This window comes from Melanerpes formicivorus, unplaced genomic scaffold (genome assembly GCF_026170545.1).
Source record: "Melanerpes formicivorus ecotype bairdi unplaced genomic scaffold, bMelFor1.0.p_v2 SCAF_52, whole genome shotgun sequence".
In the NCBI taxonomy this organism is placed as follows: domain Eukaryota; kingdom Metazoa; phylum Chordata; class Aves; order Piciformes; family Picidae; genus Melanerpes; species Melanerpes formicivorus.
In genome coordinates this window covers 2,579,509-2,606,045 of record NW_027142404.1, presented here as the reverse complement: position 1 = coordinate 2,606,045, position 26,537 = coordinate 2,579,509, and the positions used below count along the sequence as shown (strand labels likewise).

The following is a 26,537-nucleotide window of genomic DNA, read 5'->3' as shown; positions in this document are numbered from 1 at the left end:
TGTCCCCAGGAGGGATAAAAGGAGCTGAATTGAGCAGCAGGGGAAGGGCTGTGCTGTTGCCAAGCTGTGTACATATACTTTGTGCCTGGATATTTTGCCTTTCATACTTTTCCTTTGAGGTACTTTGGTAAACACAGCTCCATTTTGACTCCCAGATTCTGAGTGTGATGGATTTGCTCTTTGAGGCAGATTTCCATGGAGTTAGCTTGTGTGGGGGAGGATCCAACCCAACCCATAACAATATAACAAGGAGTGCAAGAATTACTCCACATTTACACACTCACCTAGCTTTAAACTGTGGTATTTGAGGTAATTAAGGAAGCATTTTGTAATGGCATTTTCATCTCAAATGTTCCCCTTAGTTTTACTGGGATTAAAGCAAAAGTCATAAATGAAACCCTTCTCTGTGCTTCCAGAGAGCACCCCCTGAGTTAATCAGCTCCTTTGAATCTTTCTTTTGCCACTGTGGTCTGGGTCCAGAGAGGGAAGGAGCCGCAGCTCTTGTGAGCATTCATTGCTGTGCTGTGAAATCAGAGGCACAAAGGAGGCCAAAATGTCAACAGCCCTCGAGGCTACTGATGAAGAGAATAAAGTGGTTGGAACAGAAGAAGGGAGAGAGAGAGGGGGAAAAAATATAGAGAGAGGGAGAAGAGGGAGAGAGAAGAGGAGAGGAATTATATTACCACATCCCCCAAGCCGGTTTGGGTCTGTGGAGGAAGGCTGCTGCCACTTTGGTGTGGAGCAGAGGTCATCCTTGTTGGCTGTGCTGTCCTCTGCTGAAGGAGGGGACAGAGAGGTCCCAAAGTCCAAGTCCTTCCCTGAGCAGCCTATTCAGCTCCTTCAGTTCCTTCAGAACTTAAGACACAGAGAGAGGCTTCCTCCTGCTCTGCTGCTTCCAGGCTCCATGGTGATGTCTTTTCTCCTGTCTCTGTCCTTCTCTCTCCTGGGATTTGCTTCTCCTTTTTCCTCTCCTCAGCAGGCATTGCTCAGCTCTTTGGTACAGCTTTTCAGTCACAGGGTTGTTAGGTGTGCATCCAGGTGGTGAATCCATTGTCCTCTTCACCATCCTCCCTTCCCTGGGTAGCTGATGGCTAGAGATGATCTTGGCTGTGCACATTCCAGAGAGTCTTTATCCAGTGGCCTCTGCTCACCATGCCCTCCCTTGGCAGCTCTTATCTGGCTGTGGAACTAAGGTGATTCTATCTTTGTTGATTCACCTCAAGAGAGACAAGCTTTAGTCTCTTAAAGCTGCAAATAGATGTTTAGTTTTCTGCTCCCATCCTATGTTTGAGGTGGAAGAACATGTTCTTTCTTGAGATTTCATAGCTGGGGAGTTGAGGAGAAACAAATCATGAGAAGTAAGGGATTGACATTTAAGGCAATTGATCCTTTTCAGCTTTCTGTGGCTCCCATTTGATTCCCTTTGCTGCTGCTGTTGCTTTTCCCCCTCTTTTCAAACTGGCGTCTATGGTAAGGTGTGTGCAGCACCAACATGCTGTTTGCAAAGGACTTTCAAAGGACTCTTTATGGGTTTTGATTGATTAGTTTCCATACACTCACAGGAAGTTAATCTCAAAAGTAAACAGGAAAGCAGCACTGAAAACACAAGAGAAGAAATTAGAATGTTCATTAACTCTGTTGCTGAGGTGCTGGCTCTGGTCATTCAGACACTAAGAGGCTTAGCTTCCTGGCACATTTTCCTTTCCTTAGAGTCACAGGATAGTGGGAGTTGGAAAGGACCTCAGAAGATCATCTAGTCCAACCCCCCTGCTACAGCATGTTTCCCTGAAGCAAGGAACACATCCAGCAGGGTCTTGAAAGTCTCCAGAGCAGGGTGAGCCCTGAAACAGGGCTCCATCGCTCTCTATTAGAAGGATAAGAGGAGAAGACTGAGGGGGATGTGCATGGGAGTACACAGGAGGGCTGCAAGGCTGCTGAAGGGACTGCAGCACTGCCTGGGGAGGAGAGGCTGAGAGCCCTGGGGCTGTTGAGTCTGGAGAGGAGAAGGCTGAGAGGGATCTGATCAATGTCTCTCAAGAGCTGAGGGCTGGGGGTCAGGAAGGAAGGGACAGGGACAGCCTCTGCTTAGTTGCATCCTGGCATAGGCCAAGGGGCAATGGATAGAAACTGCAGCACAGGAGGTTCCAGCTCAACATGAGGAGGAACTTCTTGCTGTGAGGGTCCCAGAGGCCTGGAGCAGGCTGCCCAGAGAGGTTGTGGAGTCTCCTTCTGTGGAGCCTTTCCATCCCTGTCTGGATGTGTTCCTGTGTGACCTGTGCTGGATTCCATGGTCCTGCTCTAGCTTGGGCTGGAAGATTCCTGCACAAGGCAGAAGCTATTGAAGAGGAGGATGCTGAGAGGACAACTTTTTTCTCTCTAGAGCTAGCTGAAAGGAGGCCTCTTTCCCCAGTAACTGATGACAGGACAAGAGGTCATGGGCTCAAGCTGTGCTAGGGAAGGTTTAGCTTGGATACCAGGAAGAATTTCTTGCAGCTATAGTGGTTAGGCTGCCCAGGGAGGTGCTGGAGTCACCATGCCTGAAAGGGCTCAGAAAATGTGTGGCCATGGCACTTGGGGACATGCTCTGTTGGTTATGGTTGGACTCCAGGATCTCAGAAGTCTTTTCCAGCCATAAGGGCTGTCTGAAAAGGGAAGCAGAGTGGTCTCAGTTCATGCCATAGTTGCAGATAAACACCAAGGTGAGTGAGTGGAGCTTGGGGATGAAAGAAGAGAGCCCTTTGGTTTCAACTTCCCCCCGTGAAGATGAGTGGAGCTGCCTGATCCACAGAGGCTAAGAACAAGAGCCCCAGAGCCCCTGCGATGATGGCAGAGAGGGGGAAGCCAGACTGCAGCCCAGGCCAGGAGAAATGGCCTGGCCCAGGCACCCCCCGAGGGAGCCCCAGCCCCAGGGTCCCCAAAGGGGAGGCAAGAAGCAGCCAGAAACGGTCTGAAGAGCCAAAAACCAAACCTTTAGTGAACAACACAAACAGAGGGGGGAACCGCGCCGCAGAGGGGAGGGGACAGGGCTGGGAACCGCGAAGTGGGGTAGGGGGAACCGAGCTGCAAAAAGGGACGGGGCAGGGACGCTGCGGACGGGGACTGGGGCAAGGGACGGCGCGGACGGGGCCAGGGACACGGCGGACGGGACGGGGCCGGGGCCAGGGACACGGCGGACGGGACGGGGCCAGGGACGGCGCGGACGGGACGGGGCCGGGGGCAGGGACGGCGCGGACGGGACGGGGCCGGGGGCAGGGACGGCGCGGACGGGACGGGGCCGGGGGCAGGGACGGCGCGGATGGGACGGGACGGGGCCGGGGGCAGGGACGGCGCGGACGGGACGGGACGGGGCCGGGGGCAGGGACGGCGCGGACGGGACGGGACGGGGCCGGGGGCAGGGACGGCGCGGACGGGACGGGACGGGGCCGGGGGCAGGGACGGCGCGGACGGGACGGGACGGGGCCGGGGGCAGGGACGGCGCGGACGGGACGGGACGGGGCCGGGGGCAGGGACGGCGCGGACGGGACGGGACGGGGCCGGGGGCAGGGACGGCGCGGACGGGACGGGACGGGGCCGGGGGCAGGGATGGCGCGGACGGGACGGGACGGGGCCGGGGGCAGGGATGGCGCGGACGGGACGGGGCCGGGGGCAGGGACGGCGCGAACGGGACGGGACGGGGGCAGGGACGGCGCGAACGGGACGGGACGGGGCCGGGGGCAGGGACGGCGCGAACGGGACAGGATGGGGCCGGGGGCAGGGACGGCGCGAACGGGACGGGACGGGGCCGGGGGCAGGGACGGCGCGAACGGGACGGGGGCAGGGACGGCGCGGACGGGACGGGGCCGGGGCCGGGGGCAGGGACGGCGCGGACGGGCCGGGGCCGGGGCCGGGGGCAGGGACGGCGCGGACGGGCCGGGGCCGGGGCCGGGGGCAGGGGCAGGGACGGCGCGGACGGGACGGGACGGGGCCGGGGGCAGGGACGGCGCGGACGGGACGGGACGGGGCCGGGGGCAGGGGCAGGGACGGCGCGGACGGGACGGGGACTGGGACCGGGGGCAGGGACGGGGACAGGGACGCCGCCGACGGGCCCTCCAGCTTGGGCTGGGGTCCTGGCTGCTGAAGTTTTCACTGGATGGGGGCTGGAAGGAGAGAGGCTGCTGCCGAAGCCTGGGAGCACTCTGGGACTCCTCTTGCTGCACTGCCGTTCACAGGGCCTGAAGGATGCTCCGGGGCTGCAGAGAGAGGACAGAAGGGCATCAGGCAGCTCTGGGGCACAAGCAGCAAACGCAGCTCCCCTCCTGAGGCACACCCAGGCACTGGCACCTCCCTGCTCTCTTGCCCTCCCCCCAGCTGGGGCTGCAGCCACCCCCCCAGCACCAACCATGCCCCTGCCAGGGCTTTGCCTCGCAGCTGGCACAGGGCTGGCACAGCAGCAGGCTGCAGCCTGCCCCGGGGCAGGGCTCACTCCTGGCTGAGTGGTTCCCAGGGCAGCCTCACCTGGGCTGCAGAGGACAGGGCAGCTCTGTTCCTGCTCTGGAGTTCCACTGCCCACTCTCCGGGGGGCAAAGGGCTCTGGGAAAGGCAAAGAGGCCATTGGCACCCAGCCAGGCTCAGGGCAGAGGCCACAGGCAAGGTGCAGCTGCAGCCATGGGGCAGGGCCCACACTGGGGAGCACAAACAGCTGCTGGCAGCTCTCTCACCTCTCAGCTGCCTCCTGCTTCAGGGCAGAGGCTCTGCAGCCCACAGGCAGCCTGGGCACAGAGGGTGTCCGTGGGGCACAGGCCAGCTTGCAGGGCCTGCAGGCAGGGCAGAGATGGTTAGTGCCAGGGGGGATCCTGACTGCCCCTGGCACGGGGCTGGGAGGCACCTGGGTGCTGCGTGGCTCCCTCCCTGGGGGCCAGGGGTCGCACTCGCACCGTGACGGCCACGGCGCCCTCCTGGGGGGAGGGACCAGCACCATGGCGGCGACGACGACGCAGGGCTGAGGGCACTGCCCCTGGGGTCCGCACAGCACCGCTCCAAGGACAGCACTGGCTGAAGAACACAGCTCCGGGCTCCAACGTCCTGAGGGCGCACTCTCGGGAGAAAAAAAGGTCAGGCAGGGAGGGGAAGCGGCGGAGGGGGAGCCGCAGGCTGGGGAAAGCCTGGACACCCCCAGCCCCCCACCCGGGACCCTGCTCCCACACCCCCCCTGTGGTAACTCCCACCGGTACCCCGAGAGCTGCCCTTCCAATACCCTCCAGCCCTACAGGTTCCCAGCGTCTGCAAGGATCCTACATCACCCTGGGGTCCCCACAGCCACCCTAACGCTCCTACAACCGCCCCGGGACGCCCCCACATCCAGAGCCCTGATCCCTGATCCCCAACCCCCTCCCCACGCCCACACCCCCGGCCTCTAGCCCTCCCCAGCTTCCCCCCAGCGCTGCCGCCACCGCCGCCGCCACCGCCGCCTCCAGCACTCCCTGCCTCCCCCAGACCCCGCTCCCCGCAGCCGTCCCCATCCCTCTGCCTCGCCGCTCCCGGGGCCCCAGCGCTACTCACCGCCGCCTGCGCCGCAGGGCTTCAAACGCTGCCGCCGGACACGCCCCCTGCGCTCACTGGCCGGTGCCCGAACGCAGCCCCCCATTGGCTCGCCAACGCCGACAGCCCCGCCCCCTCCCGCCCGCGCAGAGCACCATGGGAGCCGTAGGCCGCCGGGGCCCGGCCGCCATCTGTGCCCTCAGCCCCAGCCCTGCCCTGGCAGCTTCTCCTCCCAGCTCCCTGCCGGCAGCTCCGGCCCCGACCAGCCCCCGCGGCCAGCCCAGCGCCGCCTGCCCCTCAGCAGCGCTGAGAAGCCAGCACCGGGCACCCACCAGGGCCCGCACGGGGCACGCCCAGGGCTGTCCACACCTCCCCAGGGGCTCTGCTCTCTCAGCCGGGGCTGGAGGCACTCTGGGGCTGCTCCTGCTGCGCTGCTGCTCAGAGGGCCTGAAGGATGCTCTGGGGCTGCAGAGAGAGGAGAGAAGGGCAGCAGGCAGCGCCGGGCACACCCAGGCCCTGGCAGATACCTGCTCTATTGCCCTCCCCCAGCACCAACCATCCCCATGGCAGGGCTCTGCTCCAGCTGGCACGGGGCTGGCACAGCAGCAGGCTGCAGCCACCCCCCAGCACCAACCATCCCCATGGCAGGGCTGTGCCTCCAGCTGGCACGGGGCTGGCACAGCAGCAGGCTGCAGCCACCCCCCAGCACCAACCATCCCCATGGCAGGGCTGTGCCTCCAGCTGGCACGGGGCTGGCACAGCAGCAGGCTGCAGCCACCCCCCAGCACCAACCATCCCCATGGCAGGGCTGTGCCCCCAGCTGGCACGGGGCTGGCACAGCAGCAGGCTGCAGCCACCCCCCAGCACCAACCATCCCCATGGCAGGGCTCTGCTCCAGCTGGCACGGGGCTGGCACAGCAGCAGGCTGCAGCCACCCCCCAGCACCAACCATCCCCATGGCAGGGCTCTGCTCCAGCTGGCACGGGGCTGGCACAGCAGCAGGGCTCACTCCCAGGGCAGCCTCACCTGGGCTGCAGAGGCCTTGGCAGCTCGCTGCCTGCTGCGCAGCTGGGGGATGCGGCTCCGCTGTCCACCCCCGGGGGGGCAAAGGGCTCTGAGGGAGGCAAAGAGGCCATTGGCACCCAGGCAGGCTCGGGGCAGAGGGCACTGGCAAGGTGCAGCTGCAGCCATGGGGCAGGGCCCACAGTGGGGAGCACAGGCAGCTGCTGGCAGCTCTCTCACCTCTCAGCTGCCTTCTGCTTCAGGGCAGAGGCTCTGCAGCCCACAGGCAGCCTGGGCACAGAGGGTGTCCGTGGGGCACAGGCCAGCTTGCAGGGCCTGCAGGCAGGGCAGAGATGGTTAGTGCCAGGGGGGATCCTGACTGCCCCTGGCACGGGGCTGGGCCCTGCCCTGTCCCCATGTCCAGCTCTCCTCACTCTGAGCTATTTGCAGAGCCCCAGAAGCAAGGAGGGCTCCCTGGGGGTGTCCTGCACCACCAGGGCCAGGTGGGGCTCAGCCTCTGCACAGCCACAGGGCTCCAGAAGAGCCAGAGCCTCTTTGCTGCACCAGCCAAAAGCCACCCCAAAGATGCCCAGGCCCCCAAGGGCACAGCCCTGACCCCCAGTGCCAGCAGAGCAGATGCCCAACCTGCTCCCAGCCAGCACTCCTGAAGCAATCTGGAGGATGCTCCAGGGCCAAAGGGAGGAGCAGGAGCAGGAAAAGCTTCCCTTGGAATGCTCTCTGCCCTGTGCAGCCATGCCCAGGTGAGCTCAGCCTGTGCCTGCTGGCCAAGTGCCTCCTGCCCACCCTCTGCCCTCCCCAGAGCTGCAGCCATCCACACAGGAGGCACCCAGCCATGGAGGGCAGGATCCCCAAAGCCACAGGGAAGGCCCCAGGGCAGCACTCACTTGGGCACCGAGAGGGCATCCTGCTTGTGCTGCCAGCCTGGGGGCTCCAGGCCCCTGCAGCCCAAGGGCTCAGGGCTGCTGCCTGAGGCTGGCAGCCTGCAGACCTCGTAGGTGACATTGAGCTCATGGCTCCTGGCAGCAGCTGCAGCCCTGGGGCAGAGAGAGACAGAGCCAAGGAGCAGTCAGGGGCTGAACCTCAGCCCCTGGCACCCAAGAGAGGCTCAGCACCACCAGCAGCACTTCTGAGCCCCCTCCTCAGCTGGGGCACAGCCTGGGGGGAGCTCTGGGCCAGGCAAGCTTTGAGGCAGAGCTCATCCCTGGGGCAGCTACGTGCAGGAGGAGGGGGCACACACTGTGCCAGGGCAAGTGGCACACAGGGGGGCCTTCTGCTTGGCTTTTTCTCTTCAGCAACCCCTGCCCAGGTGAGCTCAGCCCACTGCTGCCCACCCCCCAGCCCTGTGCCCCCTGCCCACCCTCCCTCCCCACAGAGCCGCAGCCACCCCCCCAGGAGGCACCCAGGGGGTCCCCAACCCCGCAGGGAGGGCCCCAGGGCGGCACTCACTTGGGCACCGAGAGGGCATCCTGCTGCCGGAGGAGGTCCTGGCTGGGGGGCTCCAGGCCCCTGCAGCCCGGGGGCCCAGGGCTGGCTGAAGCTGGCAGCCTGCACACCTGGTAGGTGCCATCCAGGTCAGGGCCTGGGGGCAGGGCACAGCCCTGGGGAGCTGCCAGCGGCGCCAGGGGCAGGCGGCTCCGGGAGAGCCTCTCCGGGCACAGGCTGGAGCCGCAGGGCCAGGCTGGCAGCGCCACAGGGGCTGGGGGGGCTGCAGCCGGGGGGCAGGGGCTGGGGGGGCTCTGTGCCGCCCTGGCAGCCTCTGCCGGCTGCCCACTCGGCCGCCGGCGTTTGGGCCGCGGGGAGAGGCTGCAGGCAGAGGCCGGCTGGGCAGGAGTTGGCATCTCAGGGGACCTCCTCCTCTTCCCGATGGGGCTGAGGGCCAGCAGCCTGGCACTGCTGAGCGCAGCCAGGTGCTGCCAGCCTGGCAGGGGAGAGCTGGTCACGGGGGTGCCAGGCACAGCCACGCAGCTCTCGGCTGGAGGAGCAGAGCAGAGACCGAGTCAGCTCCCTGGCTGCAGCTCCCAGCCCCTCCCCCCCTGCCCCCCACCCCCCTCAGCTCTTTGCTGGGACTGCCCCAAACCACACCAAGCCCAAGAGCCAGCACCAACCATCCTGGGCCCAGAGCAAGTGCCCCGTGGCAGGGCCTGGCCCGTGCCCAGCAGCAGCCTCTGCAGAGCCAGGCTCTGCTGCTGGCCTCATGCATGGGCACCGAGGATGAGGAGGAAGAGCTCAGCCCTGCCCAGACACAGGCTGCCAGCAGCCAGGCCACAGCTGGGCTGAGCGGGGCAGATGCAACCCAGAGCAGTCACCCACAGGAGATAAAGGCAGACTCAGACCCCACTGGGTGCCAGGGCAGGAGAAACTTCTGCCCCTGCCCTGTGCCCACAGCTGGCAGCTGCCCCCCACCACCCCCCAGCCCTGCAGCAGAGCCTGGGACAGAGGAGAGAGCACAAACCTGGATCCTCAGCAGCACAGCCCTGCTGGCTCCTCTGGGCTGGGCTGGCCCTGCTGGCCTCTGCAGCCCTCCCTGGGGAGGAGGCCTGCTCCTGGCTGGCAGCAGCCTCCTGAGGGGCCAGGGGCTGCAGTGCCTCAGAGGCCACAGCAGCAGCAAGGAAGCTGCCAGCCTGGGGCAGGGACTGCTGCTCTGGGGAGGAGCTCCTGGCAGCAGCTGCAGCCCTGGGGCAGAGAGAGACAGAGCCAAGGAGCAGTCAGGGGCTGAACCTCAGCCCCTGGCACCCAAGACAGGCTCAGCACCAGCAGCAGCACCTCTGAGCCCCCTCCTCAGCTGGGGCACAGCCTGGGGGGAGCTCTGGGCCAGGCAAGCTTTGAGGCTGAGGGGTGCCCAGGCTGGCACTGCAGGACCTGAGCTGGGAGGTCCCCTGTGGGCTGCAGGGCACCCAACAGCAGCCCCAGAGCTGTGCTGGGCCTCAGGCACACAGCACAGGCAGCCTCCCTCGGGAGACCTTCCCCCTGCCAGGACATTGGGGCACAGACAGCAGCAGGTGGTGCCAGGGCAGCCCTGCCAGGGCAGCACCTCGGGGAGCAGAGGCAGCAGCAGAGCCCTGGGGGAGGCAGCTCCAGGCCTGGCAAGAGGCACTGAAGGCTCTCAGCTGCTGTGCCTGGAAACCTTCCCTGCTGACCCTTCCAGGGGAGCTTCTCCCCTGGGACTGGCTCTCTAGGAGCCAAATCCCACCTCAGAGGGCAGGCACTGCTCTGTAAGCCAAGGCCTGGGCCCTCCCCCACCTCCAGCACCCTCAGGGGGCTGCACACCACAGGAAGGTTGAAACTCTCTGAGCAGCCAGGAGCAAGTGGCACAGGGAGGGGGCACAAGGACACTCACCCCTCTGGCTGGCTGGCAGTCAAGCCCTGCAGGAGGGGGGCTGCTTCCTTTGCTTCCTGCTGCACATCTGCCTGCTGGATGGCTGGGGCAGACCTTTCCTCTGCAGCCTGCAGCAAGCCCCCAGAGCAGCATCAGGCCAGAGCTGAGCTGAGCCTGGGCCCCCAGCTGCCCCTTCCCTGCCAGGCTCAGAGCTTTCTCCAGCACTCCACAGCCCAGCACCTGCTGAGCCCAGAGCTCCCAGAGCAGCTCAGCTCCTGCCCTCTCCCAGCCTGCCCAGTGCAGCCCAGCAGGGTACCTGAGCTGGGTCCCATCACCAGGCCAAGCCCTCCTCTCACCTCCTCCAAGGCCAGCTGCAAGGCAGCAGGACACCCAGCTGCCAGCTCCTGCTGCTCTCCAGCACTCTCCCCACCAGGGAGCTCCCCGCACGCCTCGGGCACAGCCTCCTCCACCCTACACAAGTCACAGCAGCAGCCCCTGAGCCAGGGAAGAGCCTCTGGGGAAGCCATCCCTTGGCCTACCAAGGTTTGGGATGGAGCCAAGGGCAGCTTTGGCCTTTGTCCCCCAGCTCTGGGGGCTGCCAGGCTCCTCACTCCAGCTGGGCAGCGGAGAGGCTGTGGCACAGCAGCAGAGCAGCTCAGCTGCGTCCTGGCAGCCACTTGGGCTGCAGCCAGCAGCCAAACTCTGCAAGCTCCTGGCCCTGGGGGACCCCAAGGTGCCAGCCCAGGCTCCCTCCCTCCTGCCCAGCAGCCTCACCTGGGCAGCTCCAAGGGGCTGGAGCCGAGGGCAGGCAGCGGCTCTGGCGCCTGGCTCTGTGCCCCGCGGGCAGCGTCCTCATAGGCACGGAGCTTGGCCTGCAGCTCTGCCACCTGTGAGCAAGGGGCAGCCCTGGCTCAGAGCATGCCCTGAGCCCCAGCAGCTCAGCAGGCTGGGTGCCAGGCAAAGCAGAGCTGCAGACAGAGCCCAGCCCTGCCCCCGGCAGCTCACCTCCGCTCTCAGCTGCGCACACAGCACAACGTACGGACAGACGTGGGAGTCCGGGCTCAGCAGGTTGCTCTTGAGCTGCGGGGAGAGGGAGGAGCGGAGCTGAGAGCAGCCCCGGGACAGCTCCTTCCCCTCCGCTGAGGCGGCAGCGGGGCAGCTCCTCAGCCTGCCCTGGGCTGGTGGGGCCCGAGGGGCTGCAGCTGACTCTGAGAGGGGCTCCAGAGGCAGCCCGGCTGCGGCAGGGAGGCGGCAGGGAGGCAGCAGCCTGCCCCAGGCTCCTTCCCGGGCAGCCCCAGCAGCTGCCGGCCGCGGGGCGAGGTGCTCACCGAGACCTGGATCTCCTTGGCCCTGCTGGCATACTTGAGGGTGTTGAGGGTGTCCTGGCAGCAGAGCGGCGAGGGGCTGAGGGCAGCCAGCATCAGGGTGCGGCAGTTGCCGCCGATGGAGTCCTTCAGCAGCCGCGTCAGCTTGCTGTCCCGGTACGGGACGTGGCTCTGCTTGCCCTGCCCGGCACAGCGAGGCTCCGCTCAGGGGCTGGCCCTCGGCTCCCAGCCCCGGCCAGGCCCAGCCCACGGCAGCTCTGCCGTGGGGACGGCGCTCAGGGCCCCTCAGCGGCAGCCTCACCTTGGCCCCAGCCAGCGCCTGGATGACGCTGAGCAGGGCCAGCAGCGAGCGGTTGATGCTGGCTCCCTCCCGCAGCCGCTCGCCGCTGGTCTTGGCCACCGCGGCTCGCTCCGAGCCGGCCAGGTCGACCAAGCTCATCTTGGCCACCCGCACGGCCCCAGCGAGGCCCCCGGCGCGGTCCTGCTGCTTCACGTAGACCTGGCAGGGCACACAGAGGGCAGGCTGCAGCTCCGCAGGGCGCTCGGGCTCGCCGCTCGCAGCCGCGGCAGCAGCCCTGGCACGCCGGCCCTGGCACAGCATCGCCGCCTGCCCCCCTCCGGGCAGCGGTGCCAAGGGCTGCCCCAAGCACCACCCCTCACCTGCAGCACGGCGTGGGAGCGGGAGGAGGAGGCGTTGGCATCGGTGGCATGCTGCGTGCGGTTCCTGCTGCCCCCGAGCAGCATCTGCAGGAGCTGCTCTGCCGAGCTGGGCTGGCGGGGAGCAGGCAGAGGGCAGGGATCAGCGCAGCCCCGGCACGGGCACCGAGCGCCCACAGGCTGAGGCCTCCTGCGCCCCTGCAGGGCTCCTCTGGCCTCGGGCTCACCTTTGCTGCCAGCCGGCACCCACCCAGCCGGCACCCCCGGGGCCCCGCAGCCCCTGCCCCGGGGCCCCGCAGCCCTCCCCTCCTCCTCCAGCTCCCCCGGTCCCAGCTGGCACCCCTGGGGCGGGCACAGCGCTGCCCACACCTTGTGCCTGCTTCCACCCCCACCTGCTGGATGGAGAGACCCTGAACCACAGCTCCTCTCTCAGGATCCTCCCGGATGGGCAGAGGGCCCTTGGGCTCCAGCAGGTCACGGATCTGCTCGTTGTAGACCTGCAGCAGGCAGCTCCAGCTCAGGCTGAGGCTTGGGGCCCCAGAGGGCAGCAGGCAGAGGAGCTTGGGACCCCAGGGCCTGCTGCCCACCCAACAGCACCTCTGGCACCTGCCGCCAGCAGGAGCAGCTGAAGGTGCCCTAAGGCAGGGGACAGCTCAGGAGGCTTCAGCAGCCAGGCACTGAGCCACTGCTCCTCCAAAGGCCTTGCAGCCAGGAAGCCCTCATTGCCCTGTGGCCCCCAGCTCCAGAGGGGGCAGGCCAGCAGCACCAGCCCAGCAGCCTGCTTCCAGTCTGGGGCTGCCCTGGGCACAGCTGGCAGCACAGGGGTAGCCCTGGCACTACAAGCCCAGACCTTGGAGGTGGTGGCCTGGCAGCAGGAGGGGCACAGCTGGGCACAGCCTACCTCCAGGTAGGAGACCAGGACCTCGCAGCTCTTCTGCTCCTGCCTGGCCTCCAGCCTCCTGAACAGCTCCTCCATGGTGAGGTAGATGATGCCAGGGCTGTTCTCCGAGCCCAGCATGGTGTAGGTTTTCCCTGCTCCGGTTGCTCCGTAGGCAAACACTGGGAGGAGAAAGGGAGGAGCCCTGAGAGCAGCCCCCATCGACAGCAGCACTGGGGGGATGCTGCCAGCTCTGCCTCAGCTGGGGACACAGCCCCAAACCCAGCTCCTGCTGTGGGGCACTGCTGCCTCCCACTCACATCCTGTCCAGCAGGGCCCCCGGGGCCCTCTGCACCAGCCTGCTGCCCAGCCTGCACAGGGCTCCCAGCTGATGCCACCCCACAGGCAGGGCTCCACACTCATCTGGGCTTGTCTCTGCTCTCCTCTTGCTGGCCTGGGCCCTGCCTGCCCCCAGAGCCCTCGGATGACATCTCCAGGCCAGCACTGGCCCTGTCCCGGCCACACTTGTCACGGCCCCAGCTTGGTGCCAACAACAAGGTCAAGGCTTTCTCTTTCTGCAGAGCCGCTGCGTCCCCACTGCTGCCACAGCCGCTCAGGGCTTCTGGAACCAACTCCCAGCTCTGCTGAGCCCACCCAGAGCAGGGGCAGATGGGCAGGAGCTCCTGCAAGGGCCAGAGCAGGCTGCTAGGGCTCACCAGAGCAGTTGTAGCCGTCGAGGAGAGTATCGACCATCTGGCGGGTGGTGTGCTGGAACACCTCCTCCTGGGTGGCCTGCTCAGCAAAAACCCGGTCGAAGAGGAACTTCTGATGTTTGCCTGGGTTCTTGCCGCGGCCAGCAGGCAGCACACCGCCGGAGGCACCAGCAGTCCCCTCAGGGTCGAACAGGAGGGTGTGATGGTCGACCACCCTCAGCAGCGGGTGCTGCGCGGCTCCCTCGCCGGGGGCCGGGGGTCGCACTCGCACCATGACGGTCACGGTGCCCTCCTGGGGGGCAGGGGCCGCCGCCATGGCGGCGGCGGCGACGAAGGTGACACAAGGCTCAGGGCACTCCCCTTAGGGTTCGCACAGCACCGCCACAAGAAAAGCACCGCTCGAAGGAAAGCGCCGGCTGAAGAACACCGAAGAACACAGCTCTGGGCTCGAAAGTCCTGAGAGTGCACTCTGAGAAGAGACAACAAGGGTCAGGCGGGGAGGGGAAGCGGCGGAGGGGGAGCCTGAGGCTGGAGAAAGCCTTTACCTCTCGAGCCCGGAGCCTGCTCCCGAGCCCTGCCTGCCCTAACCGCCGCCGCTGCCGCCGGGGCTGCCGTTACAACCCCCAGCCCTGCGCCTTCTCCCCGTCCGGAAGGAGCCTGCATCCCCTGCGGGTCCTCACAACCGCCCCAACGCTCCGACCCCACCGCGGGTCCCCAGAGCCGCTCCACAGCCTCGGCCGCGATCCACGGCCCCGGCCCCGCAACGCTCCCCCGGCCCCGCAACGCTGCGCACCCCCCGGCCCCGGCCCCGCAACGCTCCCCAGCCTCGGCCCCGCAACGCACCCCCGGGCCCCGCCACGCTCCCCCCGGGCCCGGCCCCGCTCCCCCGGCCTAGTAACGCTCCCCCGGCCCCGGCCCCGCAACGCACCCCCGCCTCGGTCCCGCAACGCACCCCTGGCCCCGCAACGCTCCCACGGCACCGGCCCCGCAACGCACCCCCGGCCCCGCAACGCTCCCCCCGGCCCCGCAACGCTCCCCCGGCCCCGCAACGCTCCCCCCGGCCCCGGCCCCTCTCCACCGGCCCCGCAACGCTCCCCCGGTCCCGGCCCCGCAACGCTCCCCGGGACCCGAACCCAGCACTGCCCAGGGCGCTTCCACCGCCGCCTCCCGCAGCCCCCACAGGCTGCCCCTGACCTTGCAGGCTGTCCCCGATCCCCGCAATCCTGCCTCAGCCCGGCAGCCCCGCAGCCCCGCGGCAGCCCCGCAGCCCCGCGGCAGCCCCGCGAACCCCGCAATCCTGCCTCAGCCCCGCAGCCCGCTTCAGCCCCGCGGATCCCGCAATCCTGCGGCAGCCCCGCAGCCCGCCTCAGCCCCGCGGATCCCGCAATCCTGCCTCAGCCCCGCAGTCCCCGCAGTCCCCCCCTGCCCTTCCAGGCTGCCCCCGGCCCCCGCAGCCGTCCCCATCCCTCTCCCTTAGCCCTTTGGGGCACCGGAGCGCCTCTTACCGCTGCTTCCACCGATGAGGGCTCAAACAGTCCCGCCGACCACGCCCCCTGCGCTCATTGGTCAATCGTCGAGCAGAGCCTCCCATTGGCTCTTCGGCAACGCGAGCCCCGCCCGCTCCCGCCCACGAGCCCCGCCCGCTGCCGGCCGCTCCGCCCGCGAGCCGCGGCCGCTCCGCGCAGTGCACCATGGGAGCTGTAGGCCGCCGGGGCCTGGCCGCCATCTTTGCCCTGAGGAGCCAGCCCCGGGCACCCCTCAGGGCCTGCAAGGGCTCCCCCGCCCCGGCCCCGGCCCCGGCCCCAGTGCTGCCCACACATCGCCAAGGGCTCTGCTCTCCGAGCCGGGGCACGGAGCACTCTGGGGCTCCTCTCGCTGCGCTGCCGCTCAGAGGGCCTGAAGGATGCTGCGGGGCTGCCGAGAGAGCAGAGAAGGGTAGGAGGCAGCGCTGGGCACAAGCAGCAAACGCAGCTCCGCTCCTGCCGGCTGCCACAGTCCCTGTCCCGAGCAGAGGCTTTGCTTCAGAGGGCAGCTGGCAATCAGCTGCTTAACCCAGCCCCACGCTGGCACCGAGCTCCTTGCCCAGCTGCTGCTCGTGGGGCAGGAGTTGCAGTAGGGAACCAGAGAGCTGCAGGGCAGTGCTGAGAGGTTCTGCTCTTGAATCCTGCCCTGCAGGTACTGACCTGCTGCCCTGGCTCTGCTGCAGGCACCTGGTCCCCATCCTCACTCCCAGCCTGAGGCATAGATTGCTCTGCCTGCCCTGCTGCCTGCATCAGCTCTCTGCCTGCTGCCCGCCCCCGGGGGGCAAAGGGCTCTGAGGAAGGCAAAGAGGCCATTGGCACCCAGCCAGGCCCGGGGCAGAGGCCTCCCTGCAGCCCCATGTCCCCTGGGTGCCAGCTCTGGGGAGCCAGAGGCTCTGGGGAGCAGAGGGCTGGTGGCACTGAGGCTGCTGGATTGCCTTTCGTGCCCAGCCAGCTCTGTGCCCTTGGGGCTGTCCTGGGCCGCTGGCAGCAGTGCCAGGCAGGGCTTCTGCCCACACAGACAGCTGCTCTGGGGCACCGAGGTACCCCACAAGTGGCACTTGGCATCCCCACCCTGCCCCCCAGGGACGGCCCCAGGGACAGTGGCTGTGCCAGCCCCTGGGGTCAGGGCACCTCCAGCCCCACAGACTCCCTGAAGGCCCCCAGGGGGCACAGCCCTCACAGGGTAGGGGACAGTGTGGGGGCTTCGGGCTGCCCCTGAGCTGCCAAGCAGCTCCCCAGGGATTCCTCCTTGCCCAGCTCCTCCCCAGCCAGGATCCAAGCACAGAAAGTGTGGAGTCTCCTTCTCTGAAGCCTTTCCATCCCTGTCTGGATGTGTTCCTGTGGTTTGGCTGTGGTGCTTGGGGCTATGCTTGAGGGGTGACCCTTGCAGAGCAGGGTTCTGCGTTGGCCTTGGTGACCCTGAGGCTCTTTTGCAACCTGAGTGTTTCTGTGACTCTGTGACTGGCAGTGTGGAACCACAGCATCCCAGGTCTGTTGAGGGTGGAAGCAGCTCTGCTCCTTCTGATGTCATTAGAATACACAAACACAGCTCCTGGCCCACAGCTGCCCAGCTCCAAGGCAGACCATGCCTTGGGCCCAGACCCCACCTCAGGCACTCCTCCTTGGGCATGAGTGGAAGCCTTACTCTTGGGGGCAGGAGGGGCAGAAAGAGGAGGAGTTTGGACACAGGCAGGTGTGAAGCTGGTTATAACAGAGGTCTCCTTTTCAATGGGACAGGTTACAAGAAGAAGAAGAAGAGGCTGCCACAAGAAGCCAAAGAATACCCAGGAGGAAAGCTTTCCCCACCAGGATCCAGAGAAGATCAGAAGGAGCAGCAGGACTGCACCAGAGAGACAGCTTTGGACCCTCACAGTGGTGGTAGCCATAAACTTCTTCCTCTCTTCACTCTACCTTTCCACCTTTCTCCTCTCACTTTTCCCTACCTATTGCACACCAGCTTATGGGCAAACAGTGCCAGAGGGCACTGCCAGCAAGTCTGCTGCTGGCACCAAGCTGGGAGGAGTGGCTGACACACCAGAAGGTTGTGCTGCCATGCAGCAAGACCTGGAGAGGCTGAGAGCTGGGCAGGGAGAAATTTGATGAAGTTCAACAAGGGCCAGGGGAGAGTCTTGCACCTGGGAAGGAACAACTCCATGCAGCAGTACAGGCTGGGGACTGAGCTGCTGGAGAGCAGGGAAGGGGAAAGGGACCTGGGGGTGCTGCTGGATTGGAGGTTGAGCATCAGCCAGCAATGTGCTCTGGTGGCCAAGAAGGCCAAGGGCATCCTGGGGTGGGTTAGAAGGGCTGTGGTGAGTAGGTCAAGAGAGGTTCTCCTCCCCCTCTGCTCTGCCCTGCTGAGGCCACATCTGGAATCTTGTGTCCAGCTCTGGGCCCCTCAGGTCAAGAGGGACAGGGAGCTGCTTGAGAGAGTCCAGCACAGAGCCACAAGGATGCTGAAGGCAGTGGAAGATCTTCCTTAGGAGCAGAGCCTGAGGGAGCTGAGGGCTCTGGAGCTTGCAGAGGAGGAGCCTGAGGGTGAGCTCCTTGCTGGTGCTAAAGCTGTGCAGGGGCAGTGCCCAGAGGCTGGAGCCAGGCTCTGCTGGGGGCTGCCCAATGCCAGCACAAGGGGCAGTGGTGGAAGCTGAGGCAGAGGAAGTGCCATGGAAAGAGGAGGAAGAATTTTTCCCCTGTGAGGGTGAGAGAAGCCTGGAGCAGGCTGCCCAGGGGGGGTGTGGAGTCTCCCTCTGTGGAGCTATTCAAGACCTGCCTGGCTGTGTTGCTGTGTGAGCTGCTCTGGGTGCTCCTGCTGTGGCAGGGGGTTGGCCTGGATGAGCTCTGGGGGTCCCTTCCCCCCCTGGCATTCTGTGATGACACAGTGAAGGTTCACTGTTGATGGCAGTGAACCCCTGGTGTAGTCTCCTGAGTTGTTGCATTTGAGATCACTCTCACAAAGCACCACCAGTCCCCTGTCTGGACCATGACTCACATTCACAGCTCTCTGAGATACTTCCAGGGATGTGACTCTACCACCTCCCCAGGCAGCCTTCCCTATGATTCTATGATTCAAGGGCTTGCTGTGCACTCTCTCTGCCAGATTACATCTTAGAAGGACTTTCAGTGACCACAGCCCTGGCATGACACCTGCCCTTGCTCATTGCAGGCTCCACTCCCTCAGTTATGGCCCATAAGGAGTTGCTTGTGGGTGCTATTTCATTTGGAGGGGAAGCAGACATCTCTAATGAACATTTCCTTTCTTTTGGAGCTCCTGACACAAGGACCTGGTCTGTAATTAGTTACTGGTGGTTTCCAACAATAAGTCTTGCAGCAGCAAGGAGGAGGAAGCTATGTCCTGAAGAATTTAGTAGCTAGAGGATTCCTGCAGGAGATTGACCACATCCAAGTGCCAGGTGCTGCACATTGGCCATAGCAACCCCAGGCAGTGCTACAGGCTGGGGTCAGAGTGGCTGAGAGCAGCCAGGCAGAGAGGGACCTGGGGGTGCTGGTGCACAGCAGCTGAACATGAGCCAGCAGTGTGCCCACGGGGCCAAGAGGGCCAAGGGCATCCTGGCCTGCATCAGGAAGAGTGTGGCCAGCAGGAGCAGGGAAGTCATTGTGCCCTGTGCTCAGCACTGCTCAGGCCACACCTTGAGTCCTGTGTCCAGTTCTGGGCTCCTCAGTTTCAGAAGGACATTGAGAGACTTGAAGGTGTCCAGAGAAGGGCAACAAAGCTGGGGAGGGGTCTGGAGCACAGCCCTGGGAGGAGAGGCTGAGGGAGCTGGGGTTGCTTAGCCTGGAGAAGAGGAGGCTCAGGGGAGACCTCATTGCTCTCTCCAACTCCCTGAAGGGAGGTTGTAGCCAGGTGGGGGTTGGTCTCTTCTTCCAGGCAAGCAGCACCAGAACAAGAGGACACAGTCTCAAGCTGTGCCAGGGGAGGTTTAGGCTGGAGGTGAGGAGAAAGTTCTTCCCAGGCAGAGAGATTGGCCCTTGGGATGTGCTGCCCAGGGAGGTGGTGGAGTCCCCATCCCTGGAGGTGTTCCAGAGGAGATTGGATGTGGCACTTGGTGCCATGGTCTAGTCATGAGGCCTGTGGTGACAAGTTGGACTTGATGATCCTTGAGGTCTCTTCCAACCTTGGTGATACTGTGAGACTGTGATACTCTGATGCTGTGATACTGTGAAGTTTCTCAATGTCCTTCTTAAACTGAGGGGCCCAGAACTGGACACAGGACTCAAGGTGTGGCCTAACCAGTGCTGAGCACAGGGCACAATGACCTCCCTGCTCCTGCTGGCCACACTCTTCCTGATGCAGGCCAGGATGCCATTGGCCCTCTTGGCCACTTGGGCACACAGCAGACTCAGGTTCAGCTGCTGTCCACCAGTACCCCCCAGGTCCCTCTCTGCCTGTCTGCACTCCAGCCACACTGTCCCCAGCCTGTAGCTAATTAGAGAACATTTCTGGTCCCTGACAAAGCAGTAAAAGCTCTTATTACCAAAACTGCCCAGGGATTCTTTCTTTGCTCACATAGCTCTGCTTTCATTTGGGGAAACTGGAGGACAAGGTTAGTAGATTTACTTTTGTTCAGCTAAGTGCCATAAATTGGACCTGAGTGCTCCTGTATGGCTGGTTTCCATCACTGCAGACACTGAAGGCTTTTGAGGAGGCATGGGGGTGCACTAGAAGAGCATCAAGCACTCAGGTCCTAATAATTCTGGGGAAAAAGTTTTGTTTCCACCTCAGCTTCTCTGTCCTGTGGTCTGACAGTGCCTCCATCCAGGGCAACATGAAGACTTTGAAGCAGGCAGAATGTTTTAGGCTAGCTTGTGTCATTAAGCATGCATTCCAGACACCAGTGGCACGTTAGCACTTGGGGTCAACACCTGCTGATGGCATCAGGATGTTTGCATCTCCTCTGAGCCCTCCATAGTCATGGCTTAGAGACAGTGTGTTGGATTGGACGGGCTTCTTCTGGTGTTCATAGAAACACAGAATCAGCCAGGCTGGAAAAGACTTCAGAGATCATCAAGTCCAACCTGTCACCACAGGCCTCATGACTAGACCATGGCACCAAGTGCCACATCCAATCCCCTCTTGAACACCTCCAGGGATGGGGACTCCACCACCTCCCTGGGCAGCACATCCCAATGGTGAATGACTCTCTCAGGGAAGAACTTTCTCCTCACCTCCAGCCTAAACTTCCTCTGGCACAGCTTGAGACTGTGTCCTCTTGTTCTGGTGCTGGGTGCCTGGGAGAAGAGACCAACCCCCACCTGGCTACAACCTCCCTTCAGGGAGTTGGAGAGAGCAAGGAGGTCTCCCCTGAGCCTCCTCTTCTCCAGGCTAAACTACATTCTTGTAGTAAGATCCCCATTGCCCATCTATGGTGTAGGCTAGATGATGTATGCCTTCAAGGACGACAGATGAAGGTAAACCCCAGGAAAATGCTCCCTTCCCTCCTTCCTATGAACCCCCAAATGCACAAAGCCTCTTCTTAATTCTTGCTGCATTTCCTTTTCACTTATCAGCACTTGCCAGAGGGTTTCAGACTTTCACATGAATTTACCAAAATATAGAGCAGCCACCTGCTGTCCTCCTGGGTCACACTTTGGTTGGTGACTGTATGCTGGGGGTTTGCTTCCTGTGGCTTGAGGCTTGCTTCTTTGGGGCTTGGGGTTTCCTTCCTTTCGACTGGGGGTTTACAGGACCCAGGGCAAGGTCCTGCAGCTGGCTCAGGGCAATCCCAGGCACTGCTAGAGGCTGAGCAGGGACTGGCTGGAGAGCAGCCCTGAAGAAAAGGCCTTGGGGGTGCTGGGGGAGGAGAAGCTGAAGAGGAGCCAGCAGGGAGCACTTGCAGCCCAGAGAGCCAAGCAGAGCCTGGGCTGCAGCAAGAGAAGTGTGGCCAGCAGGGCCAGGGAGGGGATTCTGCCCCTCTGCTCCACTCTGCTGAGACCACAGCTGCAGCTCTGGGGCCAGTTCTGGAGCCTCTGTGCCAGGAAGGATCTGGAGGTGCTGGAAGGTGTCCAGCGAAGGGCCACGAGGAGGAGCAGAGGGCTGGAGCTGCTCTGCTGTGAGGACAGACTGAGGGAGTTGGGGTTGTGCAGGCTGGAGAGGAGAAGGCTCCCAGGAGACCTCATTGTGGCCTTGCAGGATCTGCAGGGGGCTCCAAGAAAGCTGGGGAGGGACTTTTGAGGGTGTCAGGGAGGGATAGGACTGGGGGGGGATGGAGCAGAACTAGAAGTGGGGAGATTGAGACTGGCTGTGAGGAAGAAGTTGTTGTCCATGAGGGTGGTGAGAGCCTGGCAGAGGTTGCCCAGGGAGGTGGTGGAAGCCTCCTGCCTGGAGGTGTTTGCAGCCAGGCTGGATGTGGCTGTGAGCAAGCTGCTGTGGTGTGAGGTGTCCCTGGCCATGGCAGTGGGCTTGGAACTGGCTGATCCTGGAGGTCCCTTCCAGCCCTGACAATTCTGTGATTCCTTCCTTTGGGCTGGGTTATTTTTGTTTGTGGTTTTCTCTCAGGTGGTCCTGCTCTGAGCAGGGGGGGGGGGAGCTGGAGTAGATAATCTTTCAAGGTCCCTTCCAACCCCTGACAGTCTGTGATTGTCATTGGACCTTCACCCCACTCACCTTCAACCTGCTTTTTGAGGTAGTCTTTGATATTTCTCCGTCACTTCCACAACAATATTAAGGCTTCTGATTATTTTCCCTCTTGGTCATGGCTGTGTGACTCAAACCATTGAGCAGCTGCAGTACATTCCATAAATGGCCATTCACTTTAAGAGAGCCCTTCCAATGCTCTAGGCAACTGAGCCTAGAACAAACTCTGCCCCACTCCCCTGATGAAAATTGAGTTTATCCCTAGTTCCCTTTGACCCTATAAAGTGCATCCCCAGGACAGGCTCTTCTGAAATGAGTTGTATGTGGTCCTAAGTTATCTTTTAGGTTGGGACTAGGAGCTTGGCTTGGGTTAGGTATCTTGGAGCCACTGGGAACAAGAAAATACTATTGGCACTGTTAATGTACAATATTAATGTGCAATTTTATTCCTTTGGAGTCTCTCCTACAAAGAAGGCATTGAGGGGCTGGAGCAGGTCCAGAGAAGAACAACAAAGCTGGTGAAGGGTCTGGAGAACAGGGCTGGTGGGGACGGCTGAAGATACTGGAGGTGTTCAGCCTGGAGAAGACCTCCTTGCTCTTTACACTTCCCCAAAAGGAGGCTGAATCAAGGTGGGGCTTGGTCTCTTCTCTCTAGTAACAACTGATAGGACAAGAGGCAATAGCCTCAAGTTGCACCAGGTTAGAGATCAGAAGAAACTTCTTCACTGCAAGGGGTTTTGACCACTGGAAGAGGCTGCCCAGGAGGGTGCTTGAATGTTCATCCCAGGAGATGTTTCAGAGGTGTGGTGCTGAGGGCCATGGCTTAGCACCAGACTTGGTATAGAATAGGATAGGATAGGATAGGATAGGATAGGATAGGATAGGATAGGATAGGATAGGATAGGATAGACCTGACCAGGTTGGAAGAGAACTTCAAGATCATCCAGTCCAACCTATCACCCAGCACCAGATAATCAACTAAACCATGGCACCAAGTGCCTCATCCAGGCTCTCCCTAAACACCTCCAGTGATGGTGACTCCACCACCTCCCTGGGCAGCACATCCCAGTGGCCAATCTCTCTCTCTCTATGAAGAACTTCTTCCTAACCTCCAGCCTAAACCTCCCCTGGCACAGCTTGAGACTGTGTCCTCTTGCCCTGCTGTTGATGATTGTTGGAGTCAGCGACCTTAAAGGTCTTCTCTAACCCACACATTCCACGTGATTCCACATAGTCTGTCTCTGTTCACACCTAAGATGCTTTCACCTATTCTAAGTCAGTCCCCATCCAGGGCACTTCCCTTCCAGCCTGCTGTTTCTAGGAAGAGGAAGCACAAGTTGCACATAAAAATCAGCATTCTCCTTGAAAGAGCTGCTAAGATGCACTCAAAAGAGATTAGGAGAACATAATGAACCCCTCTGATCATCAGGAAAAGTGAGGTGTTTGGCAGTAAGGTGTTTATGGCCAGCTAGGTAGCTGGCTTTCAAATCCTCCTGCCATAAATTATTAATTACCTGAATGCTTAATTCTCTACATGCCCCAGGAGGGATTGCAGCTGTGCCTCTGTTTTGGTACAAGCTGAAGGATTGCCTTTTGCTGCCTCTGTAGCTCATCTGTTTCCCAAGTTTGGAGCTACTTGCTTACCCATTAGCAACCAAATGGATCCATTTGTTAGCAATGTTTTCTCCATAAGCAAAAAGATGCTCACTTAAATAGCTCATTTACATACTTCTCAGATCTCGGTTCTGCTAAAGCCATCATCAGGCTGTTAGCAAAACTGCTCTGAGCCCCAGGTGGCACTAAGGAGTCTGGCAGAGGCATATGTCAGGAGCGGTACCCACAGCAACGTTTCTAATGACCTTTGGGTGACAAACATGCAGGCATCAGCACACTAAAGAAAAAGTAAAGCATCATATACAATCACTCAGTGATTTCAAGACAGTTGGAGGGTTTGGAGTTCTTTCTTTGCTTTTGGGGCATTTTCAGTGTGAATTGTTAAAGGAAAAGAGGTTCTATGCCCAAGTGATTGAGGCAAACAGCAGGATCTTCTCTCCTCTCCTCTCCTCTCCTCTCCTCTCCTCTCCTCTCCTCTCCTCTCCTCTCCTCTCCTCTCCTCTCCTCTCCTCTCCTCTCCTCTCCTCTCCTCTCCTCTCCTCTCCTCTCCTCTCCTCTCCTCTCCTCTCCTCTCCTCTCCTCTCCTCTCCTCTCCTCTCCTCTCCTCTCCTCTCCTCTCCTCTCCTCTCCTCTCCTCTCCTCTCCTCTCCTCTCCTCTCCTCTCCTCTCCTCTCCTCTCCTCTCCTCTCCAAACCTCTCCTCTCCAAACCTCTCCTCTCCAAACCTCTCCTCTCCAAACCTCTCCTCTCCAAACCTCTCCTCTCCTCTCCAAACCTCTCCTCTCCAAACCTCTCCTCTCCAAACCTCTCCTCTCCTCTCCAAACCTCTCCTCTCCAAACCTCTCCTCTCCAAACCTCTCCTCTCCTCTCCAAACCTCTCCTCTCCAAACCTCTCCTCTCCTCTCCAAACCTCTCCTCTCCGAACCTCTCCTCTCCGAACCTCTCCTCTCCAAACCTCTCCTCTCCTCTCCTCTCCTCTCCAAACCTCTCCTCTCCTCTCCTCTCCAAACCTCTCCTCTCCTCTCCTCTCCAAACCTCTCCTCTCCTCTCCTCTCCAAACCTCTCCTCTCCTCTCCAAACCTCTCCTCTCCAAACCTCTCCTCTCCGAACCTCTCCTCTCCAAACCTCTCCTCTCCTCTCCTCTCCTCTCCAAACCTCTCCTCTCCTCTCCTCTCCAAACCTCTCCTCTCCTCTCCTCTCCAAACCTCTCCTCTCCTCTCCTCTCCAAACCTCTCCTCTCCTCTCCAAACCTCTCCTCTCCAAACCTCTCCTCTCCGAACCTCTCCTCTCCTCTCCCTGCACTCTACCTGGCACCCACAGCTGTTGGTGATTCTTGACTACTTGACCGTCCCCCACAGCAAACTGCTGGCCAAGCTGTCAGCCCCTGGCTTGGACAGCAGCACTCTGAGCTGGGTTAGGAACTGGCTGGAGGCTGAGCCCAGAGAGTGGTGGTGAATGGTGCCACAGCCAGCTGGCAGCCAGGCCCCAGTGGTGTGCCCCAGGGAGCAGTGCTGGGCCCTGTGCTCTTTAACATCTTCATTGATGATCTGGATGAGGGCATTGAGTCCATCATCAGTAAATTTGCAGATGACACCAAGCTGGGGGCAGGAGTTGATCTGCAGGAGGGTAGAGAGGCTCTGCAGAGGGACCTCAACAGGCTGGACAGATGGGCAGAGGCCAAGGGCAGGAGACTGAACACATCCAAGTGCCAGGTGCTGCACATTGGCCACAACAACCCCAGGCAGTGCTACAGGCTGGGGTCAGAGTGGCTGAGAGCAGCCAGGCAGAGAGGGACGTGGGGATGCTGGTCGATGGTAGGCTGAACATGAGCCTGCAGTGTGCCCAGGCAGCCAGGAGGGCCAATGGCATCCTGGGCTGCATCAGGAATAGTGTGGCCAGCAGGAGCAGGGAAGTCATTCTGCCCCTGTACACTGCACTGGTTAGGCCACACCTTGAGTCCTGTGTCCAGTTCTGGGCTCCTCAGTTTAGGAAGGAGGTTGACTTGCTGGAAGGTGTCCAGAGAAGGGCAACAAAGCTGGGGAGGGGTCTGGAGCACAGCCCTGTGAGGAGAGGCTGAGGGAGCTGGGGTTGCTTAGCCTGGGAGAAGAGGAGGCTCAGGGGAGACCTCATTGCTCTCTACAACTACCTGAAGGGAGGCTGTAGCCAGGTGGGGGTTGGTCTCTTCTCCCAGGCATCTAGCACCAGAACAAGAGGACACAGCCTCAAGCTGTGCCAGGGGAGGTTTAGGCTGGAGGTTAGGAGGAATTTCTACACAGAGAGAGTGATTGCCCATTGGAATGTTCTGCCCAGGGAGGTGGTGGAGTCACCATCCCTGGAGGTGTTCAGGAGGAGACTTGCTGGGGTGCTTGGTGCCATGGGTTAGTTGATTAGGTTGTGTTGGATGATAGGTTGGACTCAATGATCTTGAAGGTCTCTTCCCACCTGGTTAATTCTATTCTATCCCACCCCACCCCACCCCACTCCACCCTACCCTACCCTATCCTATCCTACCCTATCCTAGCCTAGCCTAGCCTAGCCTACTTGACTACTTTTGACCATTACTACTACTCTTGATTACTACTGCTGACATGCAGCCTACAAACTGTTTCTACCTAGAAACACAGCTCACACAGCACAGGTTCCCAGGCTTCATTGGGTTGGAAGGGACCCTCCTCAAACATCATCTTGCCCAGCCTCCCTGCAGAGGGCAGCCATAAGCACCTCCAAGGGTAGGGAGAAGCTTTGCTCATCTAGAATTTTCTGGCTGTTGGCAAAAGCCACACACCTGGCCCTTGGCTGAACACTAAGTCATGCTCCAGGTTACTCCCCTTTGGGCAGCAGCAGCAGTTTTTTGTGCTAAGGCAGGAGTATGACTCATGGCTGTGTTCATCTCTCCGTGCCTCTTTCCTCTGGGTCTCTGAGAAACTAGATAAGCTCTGGCATTAGGATCTTAGCTCCCACGAGGGGAAGGTGAATTTCTTCAGACAAATGTTACAGGCACTGAGAAGTTTGAATTACTATGGGAGAGGAGAACTCAGCCAACAGCTATTTGAAAGTGGAGGTGGGAGGCAAGAGGATTGTTTTCCTGTCACCAGGGACAAAAGAAAGTGCAGGACCAAAAGACTTAGAAGTGAAGCAAAACACTCCCAAAGACTACAACCTTGTTGTAGGCTAAAGGCTAACCAGGACAGACCTAACCTAAGCCCTTTTTCTTTGCATGTAATGTCCTATTCCTAAGGAAAAGTACAGCTGCATTGTTCCTCCATGCTTTGGTTTTATTGCTTCTTTCCTCTGTGTTCTCTGTAAGATAAAGGGAAACCAAGAGCTCTGCTGAAACAGCAACTCCTGAAGTATTTCTTTCTCTCTGCTATTAATAACCCAGTT

At 61.7% G+C, this 26,537-nt stretch overlaps 1 protein-coding gene and 3 long non-coding RNA genes across 6 annotated transcripts in view; 1 reads left to right on the top strand and 3 right to left on the bottom strand.

Annotated features, from left to right (window-relative positions):
* Positions 1-5,496: 5,496 nt before the first annotated feature.
* Positions 5,497-6,832, bottom strand: LOC137452372 (uncharacterized). The gene is made up of 3 exons (XR_010990055.1): positions 6,760-6,832; positions 6,544-6,631; positions 5,497-5,982 (listed from the first exon to the last, which is right to left on the bottom strand). It is a non-coding gene; the product is annotated as an uncharacterized lncRNA (long non-coding RNA).
* Positions 6,833-9,025: 2,193 nt separating this feature from the next.
* On the bottom strand, positions 9,026-10,315 carry LOC137452371 (uncharacterized). Its single transcript, XR_010990054.1, has 3 exons — positions 10,213-10,315; positions 9,878-9,984; positions 9,026-9,213 (listed from the first exon to the last, which is right to left on the bottom strand). It is a non-coding gene; the product is annotated as an uncharacterized lncRNA (long non-coding RNA).
* Positions 10,316-10,626: 311 nt separating this feature from the next.
* Positions 10,627-14,122, bottom strand: LOC137452376 (kinesin-like protein KIF18B). Its single transcript, XM_068160743.1, has 8 exons — positions 13,432-14,122; positions 12,740-12,897; positions 12,231-12,335; positions 11,842-11,952; positions 11,483-11,680; positions 11,185-11,361; positions 10,862-10,936; positions 10,627-10,743 (listed from the first exon to the last, which is right to left on the bottom strand). The coding sequence occupies exons 1-8, from the start codon at positions 13,742-13,744 to the stop codon at positions 10,627-10,629; spliced, it is 1,254 nt and encodes a 417-aa protein (XP_068016844.1). The 5' UTR covers positions 13,745-14,122.
* A 1,308-nt stretch (positions 14,123-15,430) lies between these two features.
* Positions 15,431-26,537, top strand: part of LOC137452370 (uncharacterized) — a 40,732-nt gene continuing 29,625 nt past the window's right edge. The window contains exons 1-3 of one of the 3 annotated variants that reach the window (XR_010990052.1): positions 15,431-15,603; positions 16,689-16,829; positions 21,998-22,177. This is a non-coding gene — a long non-coding RNA (uncharacterized lncRNA). Of the gene's footprint in view, positions 15,604-16,688; positions 16,830-21,997; positions 22,178-26,537 lie in introns of those variants that run through there. The other 2 variants (XR_010990051.1, XR_010990053.1) reach the window with 2 other exon arrangements.

What these genes read in the sequence shown, in the direction of transcription:
- LOC137452376 (XM_068160743.1), bottom strand. Translation starts at nt 13,744, where the DNA reads ATGGCGGCGGCCCCTGCCCCCCAGGAGGGCACCGTGACCGTCATGGTG. An exon ending in GCTCCCACGCCGTGCTGCAG is followed by an intron (nt 11,681 to 11,841) that starts GTGAGGGGTGGT and finishes GTGCCCTGCCAG; the next exon opens with GTCTACGTGAAGCAGCAGGA. An exon ending in CCAAGGAGATCCAGGTCTCG is followed by an intron (nt 10,937 to 11,184) that starts GTGAGCACCTCG and finishes CTCTCCCCGCAG; the next exon opens with CTCAAGAGCAACCTGCTGAG.